This window comes from Canis lupus, chromosome 3, assembly GCF_048164855.1.
Source record: "Canis lupus baileyi chromosome 3, mCanLup2.hap1, whole genome shotgun sequence".
NCBI lineage: Eukaryota > Metazoa > Chordata > Mammalia > Carnivora > Canidae > Canis > Canis lupus.
Window position 1 is genome coordinate 32,911,797 of NC_132840.1, and position 23,958 is coordinate 32,935,754.

The window sequence follows — 23,958 nt, forward strand, 5'->3', positions numbered from 1 at the left end:
GGGGGAGGGGGGAGGGCCCACCCTGGGGGCGGGGCGTGCGCCGGTCCGGCCTCCGCGGGAGGGGCGAGGCTGCGGCGGGCGCGTGCGCGCCGTCACGCCGGGCGTTTCAAACTCTTGCGGCCGGGACGGAGCGGCGTGAGCGCTGCGTGCGCTGCCTGGGAGCCGGCGCTGCTCAGCTGCCTGCGGGCGGGAATCGGCTCTTCCTCTCGCGGGATCCGGGTCCCGCCTCGACGCCCGCTCTGTCCTGACGCCCCGCCGACGGGGGTCGCCATGGTTCACTTCTTGCACCCGGGCCTCTCGCCGCGGAACATTGTCCCTCCGGACGCCCAGAAGGATGCGCTGGGTTGGTGCGTGGTGCAGGTGAGCCAGGGGGCGGGGACGCGGGCTGCGGCGGACGCCGCGCTCGTCCGGGAGTCGTCGGGGACGGCGGGGAGGCACCTGTCGGTTCGTTTGGCCGACGGGGGTAGAGTCCGAAGAGGCCGAGCGGCGGCTGGGCTCGCGTCGTCGCCGGGGAAGTGCGCGCTGGAGGGAAGTGCCCTGCCCGGGGCGTCCCAACCTCAGGGCGGAGCGCGCGGACCACGCGCCAAGCGTGGAGGCGCGGCGAGGGCGAGTCCGGCCCCCGGGTGACCTTGGGGCGGGGGTGGCGGTCGCCTCAGGGCTCGGACTCTTGACCCAGGTCCGCCCGAGGCAGCCGGCGTTTTGCCTGGTGGTGTAAGTTCGGAGGTGAGCTCTGGTCCTGCCGCAGGCGTCACCGGCACTACACGGTGGCGCTTATTACTGTCAAAATGAAGCCAGATGCCCCAGACCTCGACCGTAGGGCCACGTGCGGGGCGGACGTGGCACCCCCCAGAGGCCGTGACGCGGCAGTCCCTAGTGCCCGAGGCTTTGGGCCCGGGAGCTCGTGCCGGACGGTCCTCCTGAGCCCGGCGGGAGGGATCCGGAGCCCCAAGGCCGAAATTCCTTCAGTTCACGTGTTCTCCCCTCACGGGATTCCTATTAGACGGAACTTCTCAAAATGCAAACCGAAAGAGCCTATTTGCTGCTTACGGTCTGTTATTTCGTTTCTACAGTAATTCGGTTATCTCCCTCTTTTTAGGCATTGAGAGTCTCCATTTTAGCGGTGCGTAGTAGAGAGGTTGAGAACTCTGAAAGTTAGTTGATTTGCTCAAGAACCTGAACTTGACATCAGGTGTTCTGAGGCCAGACTCCACATTCTACAGCGCCCCAAGGACCACCCTCTTAGAACTCAAAAATCTAGTAAAGGCTCAACGTAAAATACGGAGGGAAGGAAAGATGCATTGAGGTTGTACTTTACATTCAACGTCTTGTTGGAAGGCTTGTGCCCTGCAAAGATCTGGCTTGTGCTAGTGTACTCTTGGACTCTTTATTTTTTATTTTTTTATTTTTAAAATTTATTTAATTTAATTTATTTTATTTATTATTTTATTTTTGGACTCACTTTTGAACACCACTATATAATTTGTAAATTTGTAGCTAATGGAAAAGCTGGGTTTTTAAGCATGTACTAGTACTGTCTCGAGCACATTTTTGTTGCCCCTGACTGGAATTATAACGAACTTCCTTAGAAAAGTGATCAACTCTTTTTCTGTCTGGTTCCATTGTGTACTGTATACAGTCGCTTTCTTTATAAGATTTTATTTTTAATTAAAATTAATACAGTGCATGAGTACATTTTCATTTATGACACGTTTCTCCATTTGTTTATGTTGTCTGATTTTATTTAGTAATGTGTTGTAGGTTTTTTTTTTTTTTTAAAGATTTTATTTATTTATTCATGACAGAGGGAGAGAGAGAGGCAGAGACACAGGCAGAGGGAGAAGCAGGCTCCGTGTAGGGAGCCGGATGTGGGACTCGATCCTTGGACTCCAGGATCATGCCCTGGGCTGAAGACAGACGCTCAACTGCTGAGCCACGGGCGCGTCCCATAACTTCTTGTTTTTTTTTATATAAAGGTCTTTCGCATATTTGTTAAATTGATTTCTATCTTCGATACTGTAAATATTTTTAAAAACAATACAAGCTTTTTTTATTGGTATATTGACCTTGTGTTCTACAACCTTGCTAGATTCCCTTTTCTCCAGTTTTTTTTTTTAGATTTTTAAAAAGATTTTCTTCACAATCATGTCATCTGCAAATAAAGACAAACTTTATTCCCTTTTAATTTGGCTTTTTTTTTTTTCTTTTAAGTCTATGCTTCTTATTTACCTCTTTCTAAATTGCATTTTCTAGGACTTTTGTAGAATGTTGAAGTGGTAAGAGTGGACCTCTTGGTATTCTAGATCTTTCACCTTTAAGTATGATACTGGCTATAGGTTTTTCCATTGATGCCCTTTATCAAATTAAGAAAGTTTTTCTTTTATTCCTAGTTTGCCAGCATTTTTTGTTTCTCTCTCTCTCTTTTTTTTTTTTTTTTTAATTTGCCAACATGTAGTATAACACCCAATGGTCATCACATCATGTGCCCTCCTTAATGCCTGCCACCCACTTACTCTGTTAATGTGGTGGATTTTATTGATTGTGAATTTAACTTTACATTCTAGGAATAATCCCCAGCTGGTCATGATGTATTGTTATTTTTTATATATCACAGGATTCTATTTGCTGATGTTTTGTTAAGTATTTTTGTGTCCATGTTTATGCAGGAAATTGCTCTTCAGAAATATTTTATCTAGTTTTAGTAGTATTAGGATAATGCTGACCTCCAAAAATGAATTGGGAAATATTCCCTATCAAGGTTTTTTTCATATTCGGGGCACCTGGGTGGCTCAGCGGTTGAGCATCTATCTTTGGCCCAGGTCATGTTCCCAGCACAACTGGGCCAAAGCATACTTTCATTTTATGTCTGTAAAAGGATCATAACATTCCTAAATGTATGTGCACTTACCAACAGATTGTCAGTTTTTGTAGTTTTTCTAGTAATTTGCCTATTTCATCTGAGTTATCAAATTTATTGGCAAAATTGTCCATACAGTTCCTTTATTGTCCTTCTAATGCTTATAGGATCTGTAATTGTCTTCAGTCTTGTTCCTGGTATTGTTTTCTCTTTTTTCTTTCTCTAGTCTTTGTACTTAGGGATTTAGTAATATTATTAGTCTTTTTGAAGAACTAACTTTTGGCTTTGATTTATATCCATTGCACATCTGTTTCCTTTTTTGTGTATTTTTAAAAATTTTTTTCATTTATGAGAGACACAAGAGAGAGGGGCGGAGATGTAGGCAAAGGGAGAAGCAGGCTCCTCACAGGGAGCCTGATGTGGGACTTAATCCCTGAACTGGGATCATGCCCTGAGCCAAAGGCAGACACCCAACCGCTGAGCCGCCCAGGAGTCCCCCCCCCCTTTTTATTTTTTAATTTTATGTATGTAAGTAATCTCCATACCCAAAGTGGGGCTCGAACTAGAACCCCAAGATCAAGAGTCACACGCTCTTCCCACTGAGCCAGCCAGGTGCCCTGCACGTCTGTTTTCTCTTATTTCTGTTCATATCTTTATAATTTCTTATGTTTACTTTGGGTTTAACTTTCTCTCTTTTTTTAATCTTTTCATTTATTTTTAAATATTTTATTTATTCATGAGGGACACACAGAGGCAGAGACATAGGCAGAGAGAGAAGCAAGCTTCCCTCGGGGAGGCTGATGTGGGACTCGATTCCAGAATCATGACCTGAACCAAAGGCAGATGCTCAACCACTAAGCAACCCAGGCGCCCCCTTTTTTCTTTTAAAGTGGAAACTTAGGTCATTAATCTTATATCCTTATTGTTTATAATATTAACATTTAGAGCTATACATTTTCTCTAACACAGCTTTGGTTAATACCCATAAATTTTGATATATTGTTCAAAATGTTTTCTGATTTCCATTATGAGATTTTATTTGAGCCATGAGATATTTAGAAATGTATTGCTTCAATACCAAATAGTTGGGTATATTTCACATTTTTTATTTTTTATTTATTTTTTTATTTTAAAAAGATTTATTTATTTATGAGAGACAGAGAGAGGCAGAGACACAGGCAGAGGGAGAGGCAGGCTCCATGAAGGGAGCCCGACGCGGGACTCGATCCCGGGTCTCCAGGATCACATCCTGGGCCGAATGCAGGCGCTAAACTGCTGAGCCACCCAGGGATCCCCCTATTTCACATTTTTAAAAAATTGACCCCTAATGTAATTGTTGTCAGATCATATTCTATGATTTTAATTCATTTATATTTATTGATATTTGTTTATAGCTCAGATATGTTCGATCTTGGCGCAGGTTCTTATGCACTTAAGGAATATGTATTGTACATTTGGGTGTGATAGTCTATGAATGTCAGATCAAGTTGGTTGATAATGTTAATTTTCTATATTCTTACTCATTTTCCAACTAGTTTTTTTAATCAATTGCTGAAGATGAGTGTTCATTTCCAACTGTAATTGTGGATTTGTCTTTTTATTTCAGTTTTTGCTTCATGAATTTTAAAACTGTTAGTAAGGGCATATATGTTTAGGAATTATGTCTTCTTGATGAATTAATCCTTTTATCTTTATGATTTCTGGTAATATTCTTGCCCTGAAGCCTTCATTTTCTGACACTAGTATAGTTAACTCCATTTTCCTTATAATCAGTGTTTACCAATCCTGTATTGTTTATGTTTAAAGCATATCTCTTGTAAACAAAGATCTTTTTTATCCAGTCTGACAATGTGTGCCTTTTGAATGAGAGTAAATGAGAGTAATTCTCAAAATAGTTGGATTTAAGTCTACTATGTTGCTATTTGTGTTCTATTTGTCTTGTTTTGTTTCTTCCTTCTCTGACTTCAGAATTGAACATTTTTAAAGTTCCATTTTGTCTCTTCTATTGATTTAATCTGTTTCTCCTTTTCTTTCTCTCAATCTTTCTTTCCCCTTCCCTCAGTCTTTAATGGTCACTCAAAGGTAACAGTTCTTTGTGTTTTTTTTATTTTTTTATTTTATTTATTATTATTATTTTTAAAGGTTTTATTTATTCATGAGAGATAAAGAGAGAGAGAGAGAGAGAGAGGCAGAGACACCGGCAGAGGGAGAAGCAGGCCCCAGGCAGGCAGTCCAACGTGGAACTCGATCCAGGGTCTCCAGGATCATGCCCTGGGCTGAAGGTGGCAGTAAACCGCTGAACCACTGGGGCTGCCCTGTTTTTTTTTTTTTTTTTTTTAAGGTAGCAGTTTATTTCTTATTTTTTATTTTTAAAGATTTATTTATTTATTTATTTTATGAATGATAGAGAGAGAGAGGCAGAGACACAGGCAGAGGGAGAAGCAGGCTCCATGCTGGGAGCATGACGTGGGACTCGATCCCGGGACTCCAGGATCACACCTTGTGCCAAAGGCAGGCGCTAAATCGCTGAGCCACCCAGGGATCCCCAGTAGCAGTTTTTAAAGTGTGAACTCAGGACCTCTGTGGTCTCTAAGATGCCATTTTCTTTTTTACTTCCTTTTTTTTTTTTTTTTTCTTATTTATTTATTTGAGCAAAAGTGGCAAGAAGGAGGGGGGCAGAGGGAGATGGGAAAGTAGACTCACCACTGAGCAGGGAGCCCCGTGGGAGGCTTAATCTCAGGACCCTGGGATCATGACCTGAGCCGAAGGTGGAGTCCTCTCTGACTGAGCCACCCTTGTGCCCCTAAGACTCCTATTTTCTTAAGCTACACACTAATGAAATTTGCAAAATGTAAAACAGTGCTGCTGTTGTCACTGACCTTTAAAAAAATTGCTTTTGAAAATTTTTTAAAAAATTGGTCTTGGGGATCTCTGGGTGGCTCAGCGGTTTAGCACCTGCCTTTGGCCCAGGGTGTGATCCTTGAGTCCCAGGATCAAGTCCTGCATCTGGCTCCCTTCATGGAGCCTGTTTCTCCCTCTGCCTGTGTCTCTGCTTCTCTTTCTGTGTCTCTCATGAATAAATAAATAAAATCTTTAAAAAACCGTTCTTAACAAAAAAGACAGGGGGCACCTGGGTGAATCAATTGGTTAAGTATCTGACTCAGAATATGTCCAACTAGATACAAAACATAAGCCCACTGGGATGCCTGGGTGGCTCAGTGGTTGAGCATCTGCCTTTGGCGCGGGTCATTATCTCAGGGTCATGGGATTGAGCCCCCTCATCAGGCTGTGTGCTCTGCAAGGAGTCTGCTTGAGATTCTCTTTCTCTTTCTTCCTCTGCCCCTCCCCTCCCTTGAGTGCATGCATGTGCTCTCTTCTTCTCTCTTTCTTCAAGATAAATAAATAAAAATTTAAAAAGATTTCATTTATCGATTTACGAAAGACACAGAGAGGCAGAGATATAGACAGAGAAGAAGCAGGCTCCATGCTGGGAGTCTGGTACAGGACCTGATCCTGGGACTCTGGGATCATGCCCTGAGCTGAAGGCAGAAGCTCAACCACTGAGCCACCCAGGTGTCCCTTATTTATCTATTTGAGAGAGAGAGAGAGAGAGAGAGAGAGATATGAGAGAGAGCTCCAGCACAAGCGTGTGTGTGAGGGGTGTGGGTGTGGGCGGGAGGGGCAGAGAAGAACGGGAGAAGCAGGCTCACCCTGCCAAGCAGGGAGCTCTACGTGTATTTTGATCCCTGGATCCTGAGATCATGACCTGAGTAGAAGGCAGACATTCAACCAACTGAGCCACCCAGGTGTCCCTAAATAAATAAATCTTTAAAAAAATGATATTTCATTGGGACACCTGGGTGGCTTAGTTAAGTATTTAACATGTGATCTCAGCTCAGGTTTCTGTCAGGGTTATGGATTCAAGCCCCATGTTGGGCTCTATTGTGGGGGTGGTGCCTACTTCATAAAGGTATTTCATTGTCTTCTGGCTAGTCTTGCATCTGATGAAAATTCAGTTGTTATACTTTTATTTTTTTTTTAATTTTTTATTTATTTATGATAGTCACAGAGAGAGAGAGAGAGAGAGAGAAAGGCAGAGACACAGGCAGAGGGAGAAGCAGGCTCCATGCACCGGGAGCCCGACGTGGGATTCGATCCCGGGTCTCCAGGATCGCGCCCTGGGCCAAAGGCAGGCGCTAAACCGCTGCACCAACCAGGGATCCCAGTTGTTATACTTTTAGAAAAATAACTGCCACAGTCCTCCCCCAACCTTCCATGTTAGGATTTTTTTTTTTAATCATTGGTTTTTAGACATTTGTCACATTGTGGTGTCTTTTGTTTATTTCATTTTGGGTCCATTTCGCTCCTGGGATCAGTGGTTTTATGTTTTGTGTTTTTTTGCTTTTTAAATATTTTTTTATTCATGAGAAACACAGAGAGGCAGAGGGAGAAGCAGGCTTCCCAGCGGGAGCCCAGTGTGGGACCCCAGGGAATGTCAGGACCTCAGGATCATGACCTGAGTCAAAGGCAGATGCTCAACCACTAAGCCACCCAGACATCCCAGCGGGCTTATGTTTTGTATCTAATTAGACCTATTTTCACTTTTTAAAGAAAGCCATCAAATTTGTTTAAATTTTTCTTTGTACCCAGTGAATTAACTGTATGCTTCAATAAATATTTAATAAAAACAATTTCAGGGGAAGCCTAGGTGGCTCAGCAGTTGAGTTTCTGCCTTGGCTCCAGGGTGTGATCCCAGAGTCCTGGAATCAAGTCACACATCGGGCTCCCTGCGTGGAGCCTGCTTCTCTCTCTGCCTATGTCGTGCTCTCTCTGTGTGTGTCTCTCATAAATAAATAAAATCTTAAAAAAATAAAAAAAAGATAAAAATAAAAACAATTTCATAGGGGGCACCTGGGTGGCTCAGTGGTTGAGCATCTGCCTTTGGCTCAGGACGTGATCCTGGGGTCCAATGATTGAGCCTGCTTCTCCCTCTGCCTGTGTCTCTTCCTCTCTCTGTGTCTCTCATGAATAAATAAAATATATAAAATAAAATAAAAAACCAATTTCATAGATTCCAAGTATAGGACATTGTACTTTTTGACCATTATTTACAATAGTTTTTTTCCTCCCTGTTGATATCTCCTCTCTTCTGAAATTTCAGTCACACATATTATACTGTTTAAGATTGTCACTTGGGGCTTTCTGCTTTTTTTTTCCCTTCAACTCTGGAAGTTCCACTGAGTCTTCTTCTGATCTTCCATTTTTCTGTTGAGAGTCCATATTTATTCTCACATGTTTATGTTTTCCTTTGTATCTATGAATTAAAATATCTGTTTTAAAAGAGAAGAGTAAGTGTGGGAAGAGTAAGTGTGGGAATCTATGTGAGAGGTAGGTGGCAAATTGAAGCTACCTGCACAGGTAGAACTGGTAGGATTTTGCTAATGTATTGGATATATGTGTTTGGGGTGATTAAGGACAAGAAAGTATCAGTAATTTCTCTTATCAGTAGAAGGTCCTAGACCTCTTAGCACACAGTGTGTGTGTACATTGCCTCTGTAACCTTAAATTAAAATTCTGTTTTAGGGATTGTGGAGAAGCTTAGTGATAATACACATCAATGTAAAACTTCTTGTGTCATATAGCTGCTGACTCTAAATTAGAAAGTTTGCAACTCTGGAGTTTGATTTGGTGGTTATCTAGGACAGGGAATTGATTTGTTCTTACTAATGGAAAGTATAGGTCTTTAAAGTGAGAAATAATGGAATCTATTTTACGCTTAAATAGAATTTTACATTGAACATTATTGCTATAGCATGGGCTTTGGATGTGAACTTGTAATGGTTACATGTCACAAGGAGCATGTTCCAGATTCACAAGAGTGCTTTATAAAATTGTATTTTTAGAATATATGGATAAAAGTAAGTGCTTGCTTCGGCAGCGTATATACTAGAATATACGGATAGGAGGGGTACCTGGGCTTAATCAGTAGAGCAATGCAACTCTTGATCTTGGGGTCATGAGTTCCAGGTTCCACATCGGACACAGAGCCTACTGAGAAAAGAAAAGCATGGATATGATTTTGTTTTAATTTAACTTGAATGTACTGGATGCCTTCCATGTAAGGCTCTGTCATGTAAAACAAAAATAGAAAACAATGGGTTTTGATAGGTTGATACTGCCTGTTCTCCCTAATTCTGTCCATATGTTCTACTCTTTATCAAATTATGTTATTAATCCTAGAAATGCTCTTTCAGTGCTATTCCATTCCCCAATGTGTTTATATGAAGGAGTGATTAAGAATAATTATTTGAAGCTACAGGTACTTCATTTTTTAGTTACTTGTATTTATCCTCTTCATACTTCCAAAACGAATTTAAGATATCTTCATATTCTGCTTTTAGAAAGAAGGAAACAGCAACAAATCCAGTATCATCAGAGTTACAAAATAGATAAATTAGGAAATTATTCACATTCTAATAAAAAGCCACCAACTTTTCTTTATAGGATGCAGTAATGCAGAGTCATCCAGATAGCAAGGTATAGTGGAAATGAAATAATTTATAAAGATCCATATTTGTAACTTTTTTTGCAGTTTGATCTATTGCCAAAAGTAAAGTGTCTGAATATTTCTTACTTTTTGGTACATATTGTAAACTCTTGAACCTTGACATTATCTTTATTCTTTTAACATATGCTTGTTGAGCCTTTGCTTTGTTTCCCAGGTTGTACTGATGTGGGGAACAGTCACAAAGACACAGCTGCTTTTTATTCTAATTTCAGGGTTGGGGAAATTTAATATCTAAGTGAAAGGTTGTTGACGGCCTATTGGCAGGTCAGAATTTGTTCTCGTGTTCTGATTTTCAAAAGATGGTACTTGAGCACAGCATCTAGTTCTGGTACATGTTTTAAGACCACTGATAAATAGAGTTAACCACAACAGACAATTTTTTTTAAAGATTTTATTTATTTATTCATGAGAGACACAGATTGAGAGAGAGGCAGAGACAGAGGCAGAGGGAGAAGCAGGCTCCATGCAGGAAGCCTGACGTGGGACTCGATCCCCGGTCTCCAGGATCAGGCCCTGGGCCGAAGGCGGCGCTAAACTGCTGAGCCATCCGGGCTGCCCACAATAGACAATTTTTTATCTTAAATTGGTGTATCTTACAGAAAACTGTTAGAATTTTTCTACTATCTGTATTTCAGGGAATTAAAGTGTTTTTGAGTGCAAATTTTTTTATTAGTTTATATCCATCCAAGACAGTAGAAGGAATACAATTAGTCATTATGTTAGCTTATTTGAAAACATACCATTTTTAGCACACTAATTTCTAGAAAAAGGGGAAATCTAATTAAAGCTAGATTGATCGAGATGACAATGTGAACTTATATTATTTGATTCTCTTAACTTGGAAGATTTAGAATTGTTGGTAAGAAAGTTTGGCAAATGATGCTTTTTAGAAGAAATGGTCTTGTTTCCTGTGTACTCTCAACGCATTGTGGAGTTCAAAACTCTAATGCCATACATAATTGAAATGCCAAGGTAGAGCTGCGGCATGATGGCCTGACAACTTGGTTATTATTTGATTCAGCATTTTAATGTATTTTCTTTTTTTAAAAATGTATTTTCTATATTACCAGCCATGGCAACAGTGTAAAAGATTCTCTTGTTTTGTTTTAAGTAAGCTTCATGCCTAGTGTGGAGCCCAACTCAAGGCTTGACTCAGAACCTTAAAATCGAGACCTGAGTTGAGACCAAGAGTCAGACGCTTGACTGAGCAAGCCACCTAGCTGCTCCTAAGAGGTTCTTTATGTGAAATTACAGAGGATGTTGACAAGTAAATATCTGCTGCTGTTGATCAAAAATTAAAGCCTAAGCAAGGGATAAAAGTATCAGTAAAAATTAAGCAACCAAATAGATGTGATGCCATTTTACTGAGCATTTTACTGACTGGGGAAGTTCAGTTTTCTTCATGGTGGATTTGGAGTATTTGTGACAGTTAAATAGACATGTCAGGGAGGCAGCTGGGTATCCAGGACTAGCTTAATGAGATATGACCTGGAGATTATCTGGAGTTCATTGGGTTTATATAGATTAGTATCTGTTTAAGTAATGCTTACCCCAACATGAAGCTCTAATTCCGAGGTCAAAAGAGTCCCATGTTCCACTGACTGAGCCAACAAGGTGCCCCTGTAGGTTAATATTTAGAGTCATGCTATTAGTAGTCAAATAATACAAAGAGGCATTAGTCATTAGTGGTCTTGGCGAGGGATGGAAACCTGATAGAGTGATTTGAAGAATGAATGGCATAGGATGTTTCTCTAAGACATCTACTGACTTCTAAAACAAAAACCAGTAGCAGAATACTATTGCATGATTCTATTTACATAAAGTTCACACATAGAGAACTAAACCGTATTCAAGATCATGATTACCACTGGATGAGGGGATGGGAAATAGCATCAGGGAGGGACACAGTAAGGGACTCTAAATATTGGTATATTCAGTTTAAGGTACGGGGTAAATACAAGCGTATTTATTTCTTTTAAGATTTTATTTGTTTGAGAGAGAGAGGGAGAGTGTGTGCATACACACCAGGGTGGGGTAGGGGGGTGGGGGCAGAGGGAAAGGAACAAGCAGACTCCCCGCTGAACAGGGAGCCTGGTGCAGTGCAATCCCAGGATCCTGGGATCAGGACCTGAGCCAAAGGCAATTGCTTAACCAACTGAGCCACCCAGGCACCCCAGTACAAGACTATTAAAAGGATGGGATGCCTGGGTAGCTCAGTGGTTGTTTTTATTTATTTATTCATGAGAGACACAGAAAGAGAGAGGCAGAGACATAGGCAGAGGGAGAAGCAGGCTCCATGCAGGGAGCCCGATGTGGGACTCTATCCCAGGACTTCAGGATCATGCCCTGGGCCAAAGGCAGGCGTGCTCAACCACTGAGCCACCCAGGGATCCCTGTCCCTTGTGTTGTATTGAAATTGTCAGATTTCTTGGTGGTATTCTCCACTAATCTGTTAGCTCCAAAAGGATTAGTACTATATTTTGCTCTTCTGTGTATTTTTAGTGGCTGGTAAGAGAACAGGTGATGAATGAAGTATTGAGAGAACTTAATTTTTTTTCAAGGTAGAATAGAAAATAAAATCTTCCATTCAGTTACCAGTTGGAATAAGGTGGTTTCATTACCTATAAATCATAGAAATCACTATTAGGGTAAAGAGAATGTATCTTCAGATATCATCATCAAGTAGTTTGAGTTTTTTGCATGACTACTTTCATGTTGAATTTTTGTAGATGTATTTTAACAAAGTTTTATTTTCTAGGAGGAGGCATCTCCCTACTCTTTGGTTAACATCTGCCTGAACGTCCTCATTGCTAACCTAGAGAAATTGTGTTCTGAAAGATCTGATGGAACCTTGTGCCTTCCAGAGCATTGGAGCTTCCCTCAAGAAGTAGCTGATCGATTCCTTGGGGTAATGACATGGCAAGGTAAAGATAAAGCTCCTTTAATTTTTATTTTATTTAATTTTTTAAAATAAAGATCCTTTATATTGTACCCTAATAGCACTTTACTATTTGAAAAGCATTTTCATATACAATTTCTGTTTTGCTCCTTACAAGTGGATGGGAAATATGGAAATGATTCCCATTTTATTTATGTAGACATTTGAATCTCTGAGTCTTTTTGGGAACCCTTGACGGAAATTGATCTTGGTTCTAGGCTTACCTTGCTATTGGCTTAGCAGAGTGAAGACAGTGGAGAACTAAACCAAGTTCCCACTCCTCCATCTCTCTGCTCTCTAGCTTCTGAATTGCTGTTGCTGTAGTCTTGTCTCCTACTCTTTTTTTTTCCTAAGTTTTACTTATTTAAGTAATCTCCGCACTCAACATGGGGCTCAAACTAATGACCCCAAGGTCAAGAGTCCTGTACTTTTCTGACTGAGCCAACCAGGTACCCCTCCTACTCTTTTCACTGTGAATATGAGACTTAAAACATTTTTTCCAGGGCATGTGGGTGGCCCAGTTGGTTAAGCAACTGACTCTTGATTTAGGCTCAGGTCATGATCTCAGGGTCCTGGATTCAAGCCCTGCATCTGGCTCTGAGCTTGACGAGGAGTCTGCTTGAGATTCTCTCCCTCTGCCCCTCCCACTGGTGCTTGCACACATGTTCTCTTTCTCAAATCTAAAACAAAAAAAACCTTTAAAAATGTTTTTCCTTTACCTAGCATCGTAGTGGGGCTTTCAAAGGGCTATGTTTAATTTACCATATTACAGTTTTTTCTTTTTTCTTTTCTCTTTTGTGTTTTTAAATATTTTATTCATGAGAGAGAGAGAGAGGGAGAGACATAGGCAGAGGGAGAAGCAGGCTCCCTGCAGAGGAGGGAACTTGACTTTGGACTTGATCCCAGGACTCTGGGATTGTAAGCCAAGCTAAAGGCAGATGCTTAACCACTTGAGCCACCCAGGTGCCCCCCCGCTTTTTTTTTTTTTTAGATTTTATTTATTTATTTGAGAGAGAGTGAGCAGGCATGAGCCAGGGAATGGTCTGAGTGGGGAACCCAATACAGGGCTTTAATCTTAACTTGGACCGTGAGATCATAAGCCAAAGGCAGATGCTTAACCAAATGAGCCATTCAGGAGCCCTACAGTTTTTTTTTAATAATAAAAAGATTTTTAGGGGGGGACGCCTGGGTGGCTCAGTGATTGAGCATCTGCCTTTGGCTTGGGTCAGGATCCCAGGGTCCTGGGATTAAGTCCCACGTTGGCTCCCCAGAGGAGCCTGCTTCTGCCTCTGCCTGTGTCTCTGCCTCTCCCTGTCTCTCATGAATAAATAATAAAAAAAAAAGATGGGGGTGGGGTTTGGTAATCAATTATTGAGATATATTTTCACATACCATATAATTCGCCCATTTAAAGTATACAGTTCAGTGGATTTGTGTGTGTGTGTGTGTGTGTGTGTGTGTATTTTTAAATCACAGATTTGGGCCAGCCATCTTCACTGTCAACTTCAGAACATTTTCATCATCTCAAAAAGAAACTCCTAACCCGTCCCCCAACCCTAAACAACTACTCATCTACTTTCTATGAGTTTATCTTTCCTAAACAACTAATATAAATCAAATCATGCAGTATGTGCCCATTTATATCTGACTTCATTTACTTAGCATAATATTGTTAAGATTCATCCATGTTGTAGCATTAGTCACAACTTCATTTTTGCGGCTGTATAATATTCAGTTGTGTGGATTATGGCTATTCATTCAATGAATAATGCTACTTACAAACATTTGTGTACACATTTCTGTGTGGACATACATTTTCATTTCTCTTGGGTGTATACCTGGGAGTAGAATTGCTTGGTCAAACAGCAACTCTATATTTAACTTTTTGAAGAATTTCCAAATTATTTCCCAAAGTGGTATCATTTTACTTTCCTATCAGCAGCATGCAAGAGATCTAATTTCTCCATAACCTCACCAAGAGTCCTTACTTGACTTTTTGATTATAGCTGTTCTGGTGGATGTGAAATATTTATTGTGGTTTTTTTTAAAAAATCTTTTTTTTTAAAGATCTTATTTATTTATTCATGAGAGGCACAGAGAGAGAGGAAGAGAGGCAGAGACACAGGCAGAGGGAGAAGCAGGCTCCATACAAGGAGCCTGACATGAGACTCGATCCCAGGTCTCCAAGATCACGCCCGGGGCTGAAGGTGGCGCTAAACCGCTGAGCCACCCCGGCTGCCCTTTATTGTGGTTTTGATTTGCATTTCCCTAATGAGTAATGATGTTGAGCATATTTTTATGTGCTTTTTGGCCATTTGTATATCTTCTTTATTATTTTTTTAAAAGATTATGTTTATTTGAGAGAGAGAAGAGAGCACAAGCAGGGGGAGTGGCAGAGGGAGAGGAAGAAGCAGGCTCTCCACTGAGCAGGGAGCCTGATGTGGGGCTTGATCCCAGGACTCTGGGATCATGACCTGAGCCAAAGGCGGACACTTAACTGACTGAGCCACCCAGGTGCCCCTGTATCCTTTCCTTTCCTTTTCCTTTTTCCTTTTTCCTTTTCCTTTCCCTTTCCCTTTTCCTTTTCCTTTCTTTTCTTCATGAGAGACACAGGCAGAGGGAGAAGCAGGCTCTATGTAGGGAGCCCGACCGATGTGGGACTCAATCCCGGGACTCTAGGATTACCACCTGGGCCAAAGGCAGGTGCTAAACCGCTGAGCCACCCAGGTGTCCCAACCCCTGTATATTTTCTTTAGAGAAATGTCTACTCAGATCCTTTGCCCATTTCTTAATTAGATTGTCTTTTTTTTTTAAAGATTTTATTTTATTTGTTTAGAGCGTGAGCAGGGGAAGGGGCACAAGAAGAGAGAAGCTTAAACAGATTCCATGCTGAGTGTGGAACCCGTTGCTGGGATCCATCCCATGACCCCGAGATCATGACCTGAGCCGAAATCCAGTCAGTTGCTTAACTGAGCCCGTCAAGTGCCCTAAAAGTTGTTTCTGTTTTTTTATTTTTTAATTGATGTGTAATTGACATCATTAGGTGTACAAGACAGTGATTCAATGCATATGTTACAAAATGATGATCATGGTAAACCTAGTTACCATCTGTCAGCATACAAAGTTTTTACAGTATTACAATATTCCCTAAGCTGTACATTCTGTGTCTATGTCTGTATTCTTTAAATATTCTAGATACAAGTCCTTAATCAATTACATGGCCTGCAGTATTTTCTTGCATTCTAGGAATTCTTTTTTCACTTTGCTGATAGCATCCTTTGATTCAGAAGTTGATTTTGATGAAACCCAATTATCTGTTTCTTTTATGGCTTAATGTTTTTGCTATCCTATCTAAACATCCATTGCCAAATCCGAAGTCATGGTATTTGCATCTGTATTTTATTCTAAGAGTGTTGGTTTCTTTACTCTTACACTTTTAGGTTTTTAGTCCATTTTGAATAAATAAAATCTTTCAAATTTCTTTTTTAGTTTATGCACATAAATTTTATTCTTCCTTTGTTAAATTTATTTTTAAATATTTTGTTTGTTTTTAGAGAGAGAGTGCGCACATGCATGTGACTGAGGGGTTGGGGAGTGGTGAGCAGGAGAGAGAATCCCAAGCAGGGATATAATGCAGGGCTTGATCTCTTGACCTTGAGATCATGACCTAAGCTGAAATCAAGAGTTGGATGCTTAACTGACTGTGCCACCCAGGCACCCCAGTATTTTATTCTTTTGATGCTATTTTACATGGAATTGCTTTCTTAATTTCATTTTTTTAATAAATTTATTTTTTATTGGTGTTCAATTTGCCAACATACAGAATAACACCCAGTGCTCCTCCCGTCATGTGCCCCCCTCAGTGCCCGTCACCCATTCACCCCCACCCCCCGCCCTCCTTCCCTTAATTTCATTTTTGGATTGGTCATTTTTAGTGTACAGAAATGGTTTTTTAAAATTTTAATTTCAATTTTTTTTTTGAGATTTTATGTATTCATGAGAAACAGAGAGAGGCAGAGACATAGGCAGAGGGAGAAGCAGGCTCCCTGTGGGGAGACTGATATGTGGGACTTGATCCTAGGACCCCGGGATCATGACCTGAGCCAAAGGCAGATGCTTAACTGACTGAGCTACCCAGGTGTCCCTATTTTTTTTTATTTTTAAAGATTTTATTTTAGTTAGTTTAAAGATATATTTACTAGGCGCGGAGGGAGAGAAGCAGACTCCCCACTGAGTGAGGAGTTGACAGAGGGCTTGATCCTCCTGACTCTGAGATTACGACCTGAGCCAAAAACAATATTGGATGCTTAACCAGCTGAGCCACCCAGGCACTCCAAGATTTTATTTTTAAGTAATTGCTACATCCAGTGGGGGATGAACTTAGAACCCTGAGGTCAGGAGTCATGTGCTCTTTTTACTGAGCCAGCCAGTCACCCCCATATTCTATTGCTTCTTGAGTAGTTTTAGTAGTTTGTGGTATTCTTTGAACTTATCCATTTGGTTTAAATTATCTAATTAGTTGGCATACAGTTGTTCTTAGTATTCTTTTTTTTTTTCTTAGTATTCTTACATAATATTTTATTTCTGTAGTGTAAGTGGTTCTGTCCCTTTTCATTTCTCATTTTAGTAATTTGAGTTCTCTTTTTTCTTTGTTAGTCAAGCTACAGGTTTTTAAAAAATTTTTATTTTATTATTTATGATAGTCACACAGAGAGAGAGGGAGAGGGAGAGGCAGAGACACAGGCAGAGGGAGAAGCAGGCTCCATGCACCGACCTGGGATTCGATCCCAGGTCTCCAGGATCGCGCCCTGGGCCAAAGGCAGGCGCCAAACTGCTGCACCACCCAGGGATCCCCCTCCCCTTTATTTTTTAAATTTTTGTCAAGCTACAGGTTTATCAATTTTGTTGATCTCAGAGAACTAGCTTTTGATTTTTTTTCTTCTGTATCTTTTCCATCCTCTATTTCATTAATTTCCACTCCAATCTTTATTATTTCCTTCCTCTTGCTTACATTGCTTAGTTTGCTTTTTCTTTCCCATGTGTATTAAGACTTTTAAAAAAAATTATTTATTCATGAGAGACAGAGGAGGGACATAGGCAGAGGGAATAGCAGACTCCTGATGCAGGACTCGATCCCAGAACCTCAGGATCATGCCCTGAGCTAAAGGCAGCCGCTCAACCACTGAGCCCCCTCAGGCGTCCGGATCTAGTCTTTTATAATGTTGTTCTAACCTTTGTGGTTTTTTTTTTTTTTTTTTAACCTTTTTTTGTTGGATCTTTTGCCTACATTGAAAAGGTTTTTTAATCCATTTTGTAATTCATGCTAATGGGATACACATATACCCTTAGGAAATTTAACAAAGAAGAAAAAAGAGGGATGGGTAATTTTTTGAGGGTTAGGGTGGGGGAAAGGATAGCCCAGATCTGTTGTATACAAAAAGGGAAAAGCCAGTGAAGACTGAAACATTAAAAATATGTAAGAGCTAAAAATTGATGACACAAGGTCCTGTGGTGGCTGAAGGATAATCATGAGCCTAGGTCAGTAAGGTTTGCCTGGGAAGGAAGAAATGATGAATAACTAAAAGGAAAATAGGGTGGGGTAAGAGCTGTGTTTGATGTTGGTGGGGAGGAAAGCCATTCTCAAAAGATTCTAGGTTATTTGTTGGCTGAAGATAGGTTCTGAAGAGAAGGAAATAAAGAGATTTATTTTTCCAGGTTGAGGTTGGAATAACCAATTTGTAAAGTCAGTGTTCATTGACTCACTCAGTTTATGTCAGAGACAAAGAATACTTTTGGTGTTCAAGAGTCCATAAGATAACTTCACAAGGGTACAGTTGCTAGAGATTTGGTGGCTGAAGCTGAAGATTAAGAACTTTTGTTCTGTGGTTTAGTTAGGAACAACCCCCTCCCTCTCCCACATCAGTTTTTCCCAATAGAGATAAGGAATATATCAACCATATGTTATTAAGCTTTGTATATACTGTTATCTCTTTTTATAGATGGAGAAACTGAGGATCAGAGAGATAAATAACTTTTGGTCTAAGGTTGTATAGCTAAGAAGTGGCAGTCAGAATTTGAACCAAGACACTCTGGATCCAGACACAGTGGTTTTTTGTTATTTGTTTTTTTAACCACTATGCTATGCTTATTTGATAACCTTTTCATGAGACTTGTGACAGATTTCTTGCAAATAACTATGTGCTTACAGCAATTTTCACTTCTTAATTCATCAAGTCCCCACTACTCAGCAGATACTGTGCTAGGAGCTAAAGCTTCAAACCCTGAGCTGTATTCCCCTTAAGGAGTCCCTGAAAGTGCTACTTTTTCATTCTCCCCGCCTCCCCCCCCCCCCCCCGATTTTACATGTTCAATTTTATGTATTTATTGTATTTTTTTTCTTTTTTATATTTATTGTATTTTAAGCAGGTTCCAGGAACCTAATGTGGGGTTTGAACTCATGACCCCTGAGATCTAGAGTTGCATATTCTACTGACTGAGCCAGCTAGGCACCCCTCATATTAAGTTTTAATATAAAGATGCTATATATCACCAGTTAAATAAATTTGCAAAAAAATTAACCAAAAGAAAATGCATTCTATCCTGTGGCTTTTACCCTCTGAGGCCCATATATTCCTCAAAGTGAAGGCATATAGTTTGGCAAGAAAAGAAGATAAATTTTATATCTTCTAATCTCTGTAGATTTGATTTTTAAAAAACTTATGTAAATATTTTGAAATGTACAAAACTAGAGAAACTAAACCTCAGTATATTCAACTTAGATAATTATCAGCTCATGGCCAATCTTGTACCATTTATACCTCTACCCACCCTTGTCCTACGCCCAGATATTTTGTAGATATTCTATCATTTCAACTGTAAATGTAGTTGAGGAGTGGGGACTTCTGTGTATGTTTGTGTATATGTATGTGTGTATGAATATGTACATATATAACACTGTAATTTTAATTTCACACTTAAAATTTTAGTATTTTTTATTTTTTTATTTTTTTAAAGATTTTATTTATTTATTCATGGGAGACGCAGGGGGAGAGAGGCAGAGACACAGGCAGAGGGAGAAGCAGGCTCCATGCGGGGAGCCCGATGTGGGACTAGATTCCGGGTCTCCAGGATCATGCCCTGGGCTGAAGGCAGCGCTAAACCACTGAGCCATCTGGGCTGCCCAGTATTTATTTTTAATATCAAATATATAATGAGTGTTCATTTTGACTGTCTTAGAACTTTTTAATTTTTAAAAAAAGATTTTATTTATTTAAGAATGTTTTATTTTAGAGGGGTGGGGAAGGGACAGAGGGAGAGAGAGAATCCCGCAGCAGGTTCCCCCACTGAATGTGGATCCCACAGGGCTGGATCTTAGGACCCCAAGGTCGTGACTTGAGCTGAAATTAAGAGTTGGCTGCTTAGCCAACTGAGCCACCCAGCCCCTGTCTTACAACTTTTAAAAACCTTTGTTTCAGTTAGTATCCCGGTGAGGTCCATATATTTTGATTGGTTGATGGGGGTTTTTAGGCCTCTTTTATTCTATAGGTTTTCCACCTGTCTCTTGTATTATTTTGCAATATGTATGTTATGTGTGTGGGTATCTGTGTGTGTATGTATATTTTTAAGTCTTTATTTTTTAAAGTAGTTTTAGGTTTACAACCAAATAGAGGAGGTACAGAGATTTCTCATTAGTTCTGCCCCCACACATGCGTAGCTTTCCCTATTATCAATATCACTCATGAGAATGGTATTTTTTTCTTTATTTGACACATTATAATCACTTAGAGTCCTTGTTTTTGTTTTTTTAAAAATATTTTATTTATTCATGAGAGGCACAGAAAGAGGGAGAGACAGAGACCTAGGCAGAGGGAGAAGCAGGCTCCATTCAGGGATCCCAATGTGGGACTTGATCCCTGGGCTCCAGTATCATGCCCTGGGCCGAAGGCAGGTGCCAAACCGCTAAGCCAGCCAGGTGTCCCTCAGAGTCTTTGTTTTACCTTAAGGTTCACTTTTGGTGTTCTGTATTCTATAATGCATAGACAAAAGTATAATGACATAGTCATCATTATATCAAAGTATTTTCACTGCCCCAAAAATCCTCTGTCTATTCATATCTTCTTCCCATTCCTGGCAACCACTTATGTTTATACTGTTTTCATAGTTTTGCACATTTGTAATCATTCACTATATAGCCTTTTCAGATTGGCTCTTTCACTCAGTATGTGTTTCGCCATGTCTTTTATAGCTTAATTGCTCATGCCTTTTTTCTTTTTTTTTTTAAGATTTATTTATTTGAGAGAGAGAGCACACATAGCAGGGGGGGAGGGTAGAGGGAGAGAATCTCAGGTAGACTCCCTGCTGAGCACAGAGTCCAAATTGGGGCTGAATCTCATGACCCTGAGATCACAACCTGAGCCAAATTAAGAGTTGGCCACTTAACTGAATGAGCCACCCAGGCACCCCTAGTTCATATATTTTTAGTGGTGAATAGTCCATTGTCTGGATGTGTAACAGTTTATTCATTTACTTACTTGCTTCCAGTTTTGGTGATTAAGAATAAAGCTGCCATAAACATCTTTATGCAGGTTTTTGTGTAGGCATGTTTTCACTTCCTTTGGGAATGCAATTGCTAGATCATATGGTAAGAATATATTTAGTTTTGTAAAAAAACTGACAAACTGTCTTTTGTATCATTTTGCATTCCCACCAACAGTATATGAGTCCCTATTGCCTCACATCTTGCCCAGTTTTGGGCGTTATCAGTATTCTGAATTTGAACCATTCTTATAGGTATATAGTAGTGTCTTGTTGTCTTGGTTTGCATTTCCCTAATCACATATGATGTGGAGCATCTTTATGCTTATTTGCCATCTATATATGGTCTTTGATGAGGTGTTTGTTAAGGTCTCTGGCCCATTATTTAATTGGGATGTTTGTTTTCTTACTGGTTTTTGTTTTCTTATTGTTATGAGTTCTTTGTATATTTTGGATTAGTTTACCAGATATGTCTTTTATAATGATTTTTCTCCCAGTCTGGCTTGTCTTTTAATTTTTTAATATACTCTTTAATAGAGTGTAAGATTTTAATTTTTTAAAATTAACTAATTAATTTGAGAGTGAATGAGTATATGAATGAGAGGAAGAGGGAGTGAGGACCTGAAGTAGACTCTGCACTGAGCACAGAGCCCAACATGGGACTCTATCACATAACTGCAAGATCATAACCTGAGCTGAAACCAAGAGTTGGATGCCCAAACAGCTGAGCCCCAGGTACCCCAAGATTTAAATTTTAATAAAATCCAGCTTATCAATTATCATTATTTTAAGTTTTATTTATTTAAGTAATGCATAACCCATGACCCTGAGGTCAAGAGTCACATGGTCTTCTAACTGAGCCAGCTAGGTGCCCCTCAATTATTTCTTTCATGGATTGTGTTTTTAGTATTGTATCTAAAAAGACATCACTATACCCATTGGTTTTCTCCTATGTTACCTTCTAGGAGTTTTATAATTTTGTGTTTTACATTTACATGTTTGATTTATTTTGAGTTGATTTTTATGAAGGGTTTTAGGTCTGTGTCTAGATTCACGTTTGGTTTTTGTTTTTTTCATATGGATGTCCATTTGTTCCAACATCATTTGCTGTAGTATTGTATTTGAGGCATTGAATCACCTTTACTCCTTTGTCAAAGATCAGTTGGATCTATTTCTGGGCTCTTTCTTCCTTTCCATTGATCTCTTTCTCTATTCTTCCACCAGTACCACACTGTCTTGATTACTGTAGCTTTTATAGGAAGTCTTGAAGTTAGGTAGTGTCAGCTTTCCAAGTTGTTCTTCTCTTTCAAGGTTATGTTGGATGTTCTGGGTCTTTTGCCTTCCATGTAAACTTTATTGATATTCACAAAAATAACCTGCTGGGATTTTTCTTAGGATTGCATTACATTGATAGATGAAGTTGGGAAAAACTGGTAACTTTAAAAAAAATTTTTAATTCCCATATAATTAACATACAGTGTTATATTAATTTCAGGTATACAAATTAGTGATTCAGCAGTTTTGTATATCACCCAGCGCTCATCACAAGTGTACTCCTTAATCCCCATCACCTGTTACACCCATTCCCCTGATCCTCCCCCAGCCATCAGTTTGTTCTCAATAGTTCAGAGTCTGTTTCTTGGTTTCTCTCTCTCTCTTCTTTCCCTTTCCCCTTTCCTCATTGTTTTGTTTCTTAAATTCCACACAAGTGAAGTCATACAGCATTTGTCTTTCTCCAACTGACTTATTTCAGTGAGCATTATACTTTCTAGTTCCATCCATGTTGTTGCAAATGATCAGATTTCATTGTTTTTTATGACTGAACAATCCAACTGATATTTTGATAATATTGAGTCCTCTTATTTGTGAACATGGAATATCTCCATATCCATGATATCCAGTATCTCTCCATTTATTTAGTTCTTCTTGGATTTTATCAGTTTTTAGTTTTCTCATAGAGATCTTGTACATATTAGATTTATACTTAAATATTTCCTTGTTTTGGGGTGCTGATGTAAATGATATTGTATTTATGGAAAGAAGTGGTGAGAGGGGACATCCTTGCCTTTTACCTGATCTTAGTGAGAAAGTTTTGTTTCTCACCACTAAGTATGTTACTTGTAGATTTTTTTGTACTAAGGCTTTTCAAATTGAGGAAGTTCCCCTCTGTTTATGGTTGAGAGTTGTTACTAGGAATGAATGTTGGATTTTGTCAGATGCTTTTTTTTTTTCCATCTAGTGATATAATCATGTGATTTTTCTTTTTTCAGTCTGTTGATGTGATAGATTACATTAATTGATTTTTATTTTTATTTTTTTATTATTATTTTTTTTCATTAATTGATTTTTAAATGTTGAGCCAGCCTTCCATACCTGGAATAAGTTTGTTTGCTTGTGGTGTGGAATTCTTTTTATACATTGTTGGATTTGGTTTGCTAATATTCTGTTGAGGATTTTTGCATCTGTGTTCATGAGGTTTATTTGTCAGTAGTTTTATTTTTTTTTTAATTTTTTATTTATTCATGATAGACATAGAAAGAGAGAGAGAGAGAGGCAGAGACACAGGCAGAGGGGGAGAAGCAGGCTCCATTCAGGGAGCCCGACGTGGGTCCCGATCCCGGGACTCCAGGATCGCACTTTGGGCCAAAGGCAGGCGCTAAACCTCTGAGCCACCCAGGGATCCCCAGTAGTTTTCTTTTATAATAGCTATGTGGTTTTGTTGTTAGGGTATTGCTGGCCTCAAAGAATGAGTTAGGAAGTATGTCCTCTGCAAGAAATTGTGGAGGACTGGTATAATTTCTTCCATGAGTGTTTGGTAGAAATCATCACGAAACTCATCTGGACCTGGTGCTTTCTGTTTGGAAGGTTATTAATTATTGATTCAATTTCTTTAATAAATAAACCTTATCAGATAATCTATCCTGTGTGAGTTTTGGTAGATTGTGTCTTTCTGTTAAGAAACAGATTCTTAACTATTGAGAACAAACTAAACTGATGGTTGGGGGAGGAGCGGGGGAATGGGTGTAACAGGTGATGGGGATTAAGGCATACACTTAATGGGTC

The 23,958-nt window shown here is 39.8% G+C and overlaps 1 protein-coding gene across 6 annotated transcripts in view; it reads left to right on the forward strand.

The window, feature by feature from the left end:
• The window catches only part of ZYG11A (zyg-11 family member A, cell cycle regulator), a 76,223-nt gene that overhangs the window by 850 nt on the left and 51,415 nt on the right, over positions 1-23,958 (forward strand). For 2 of the 6 annotated variants that reach the window (XM_072820248.1, XM_072820251.1), the window contains exons 1-2: positions 159-360; positions 12,181-12,346. In XM_072820248.1, the coding sequence (XP_072676349.1) occupies positions 271-360; positions 12,181-12,346 (256 nt within the window). In that variant the 5' untranslated portion in view covers positions 159-270. Of the gene's footprint in view, positions 1-156; positions 361-12,180; positions 12,347-23,958 lie in introns of those variants that run through there. The other 4 variants (XM_072820249.1, XM_072820253.1, XM_072820250.1 and 1 more) reach the window with 4 other exon arrangements.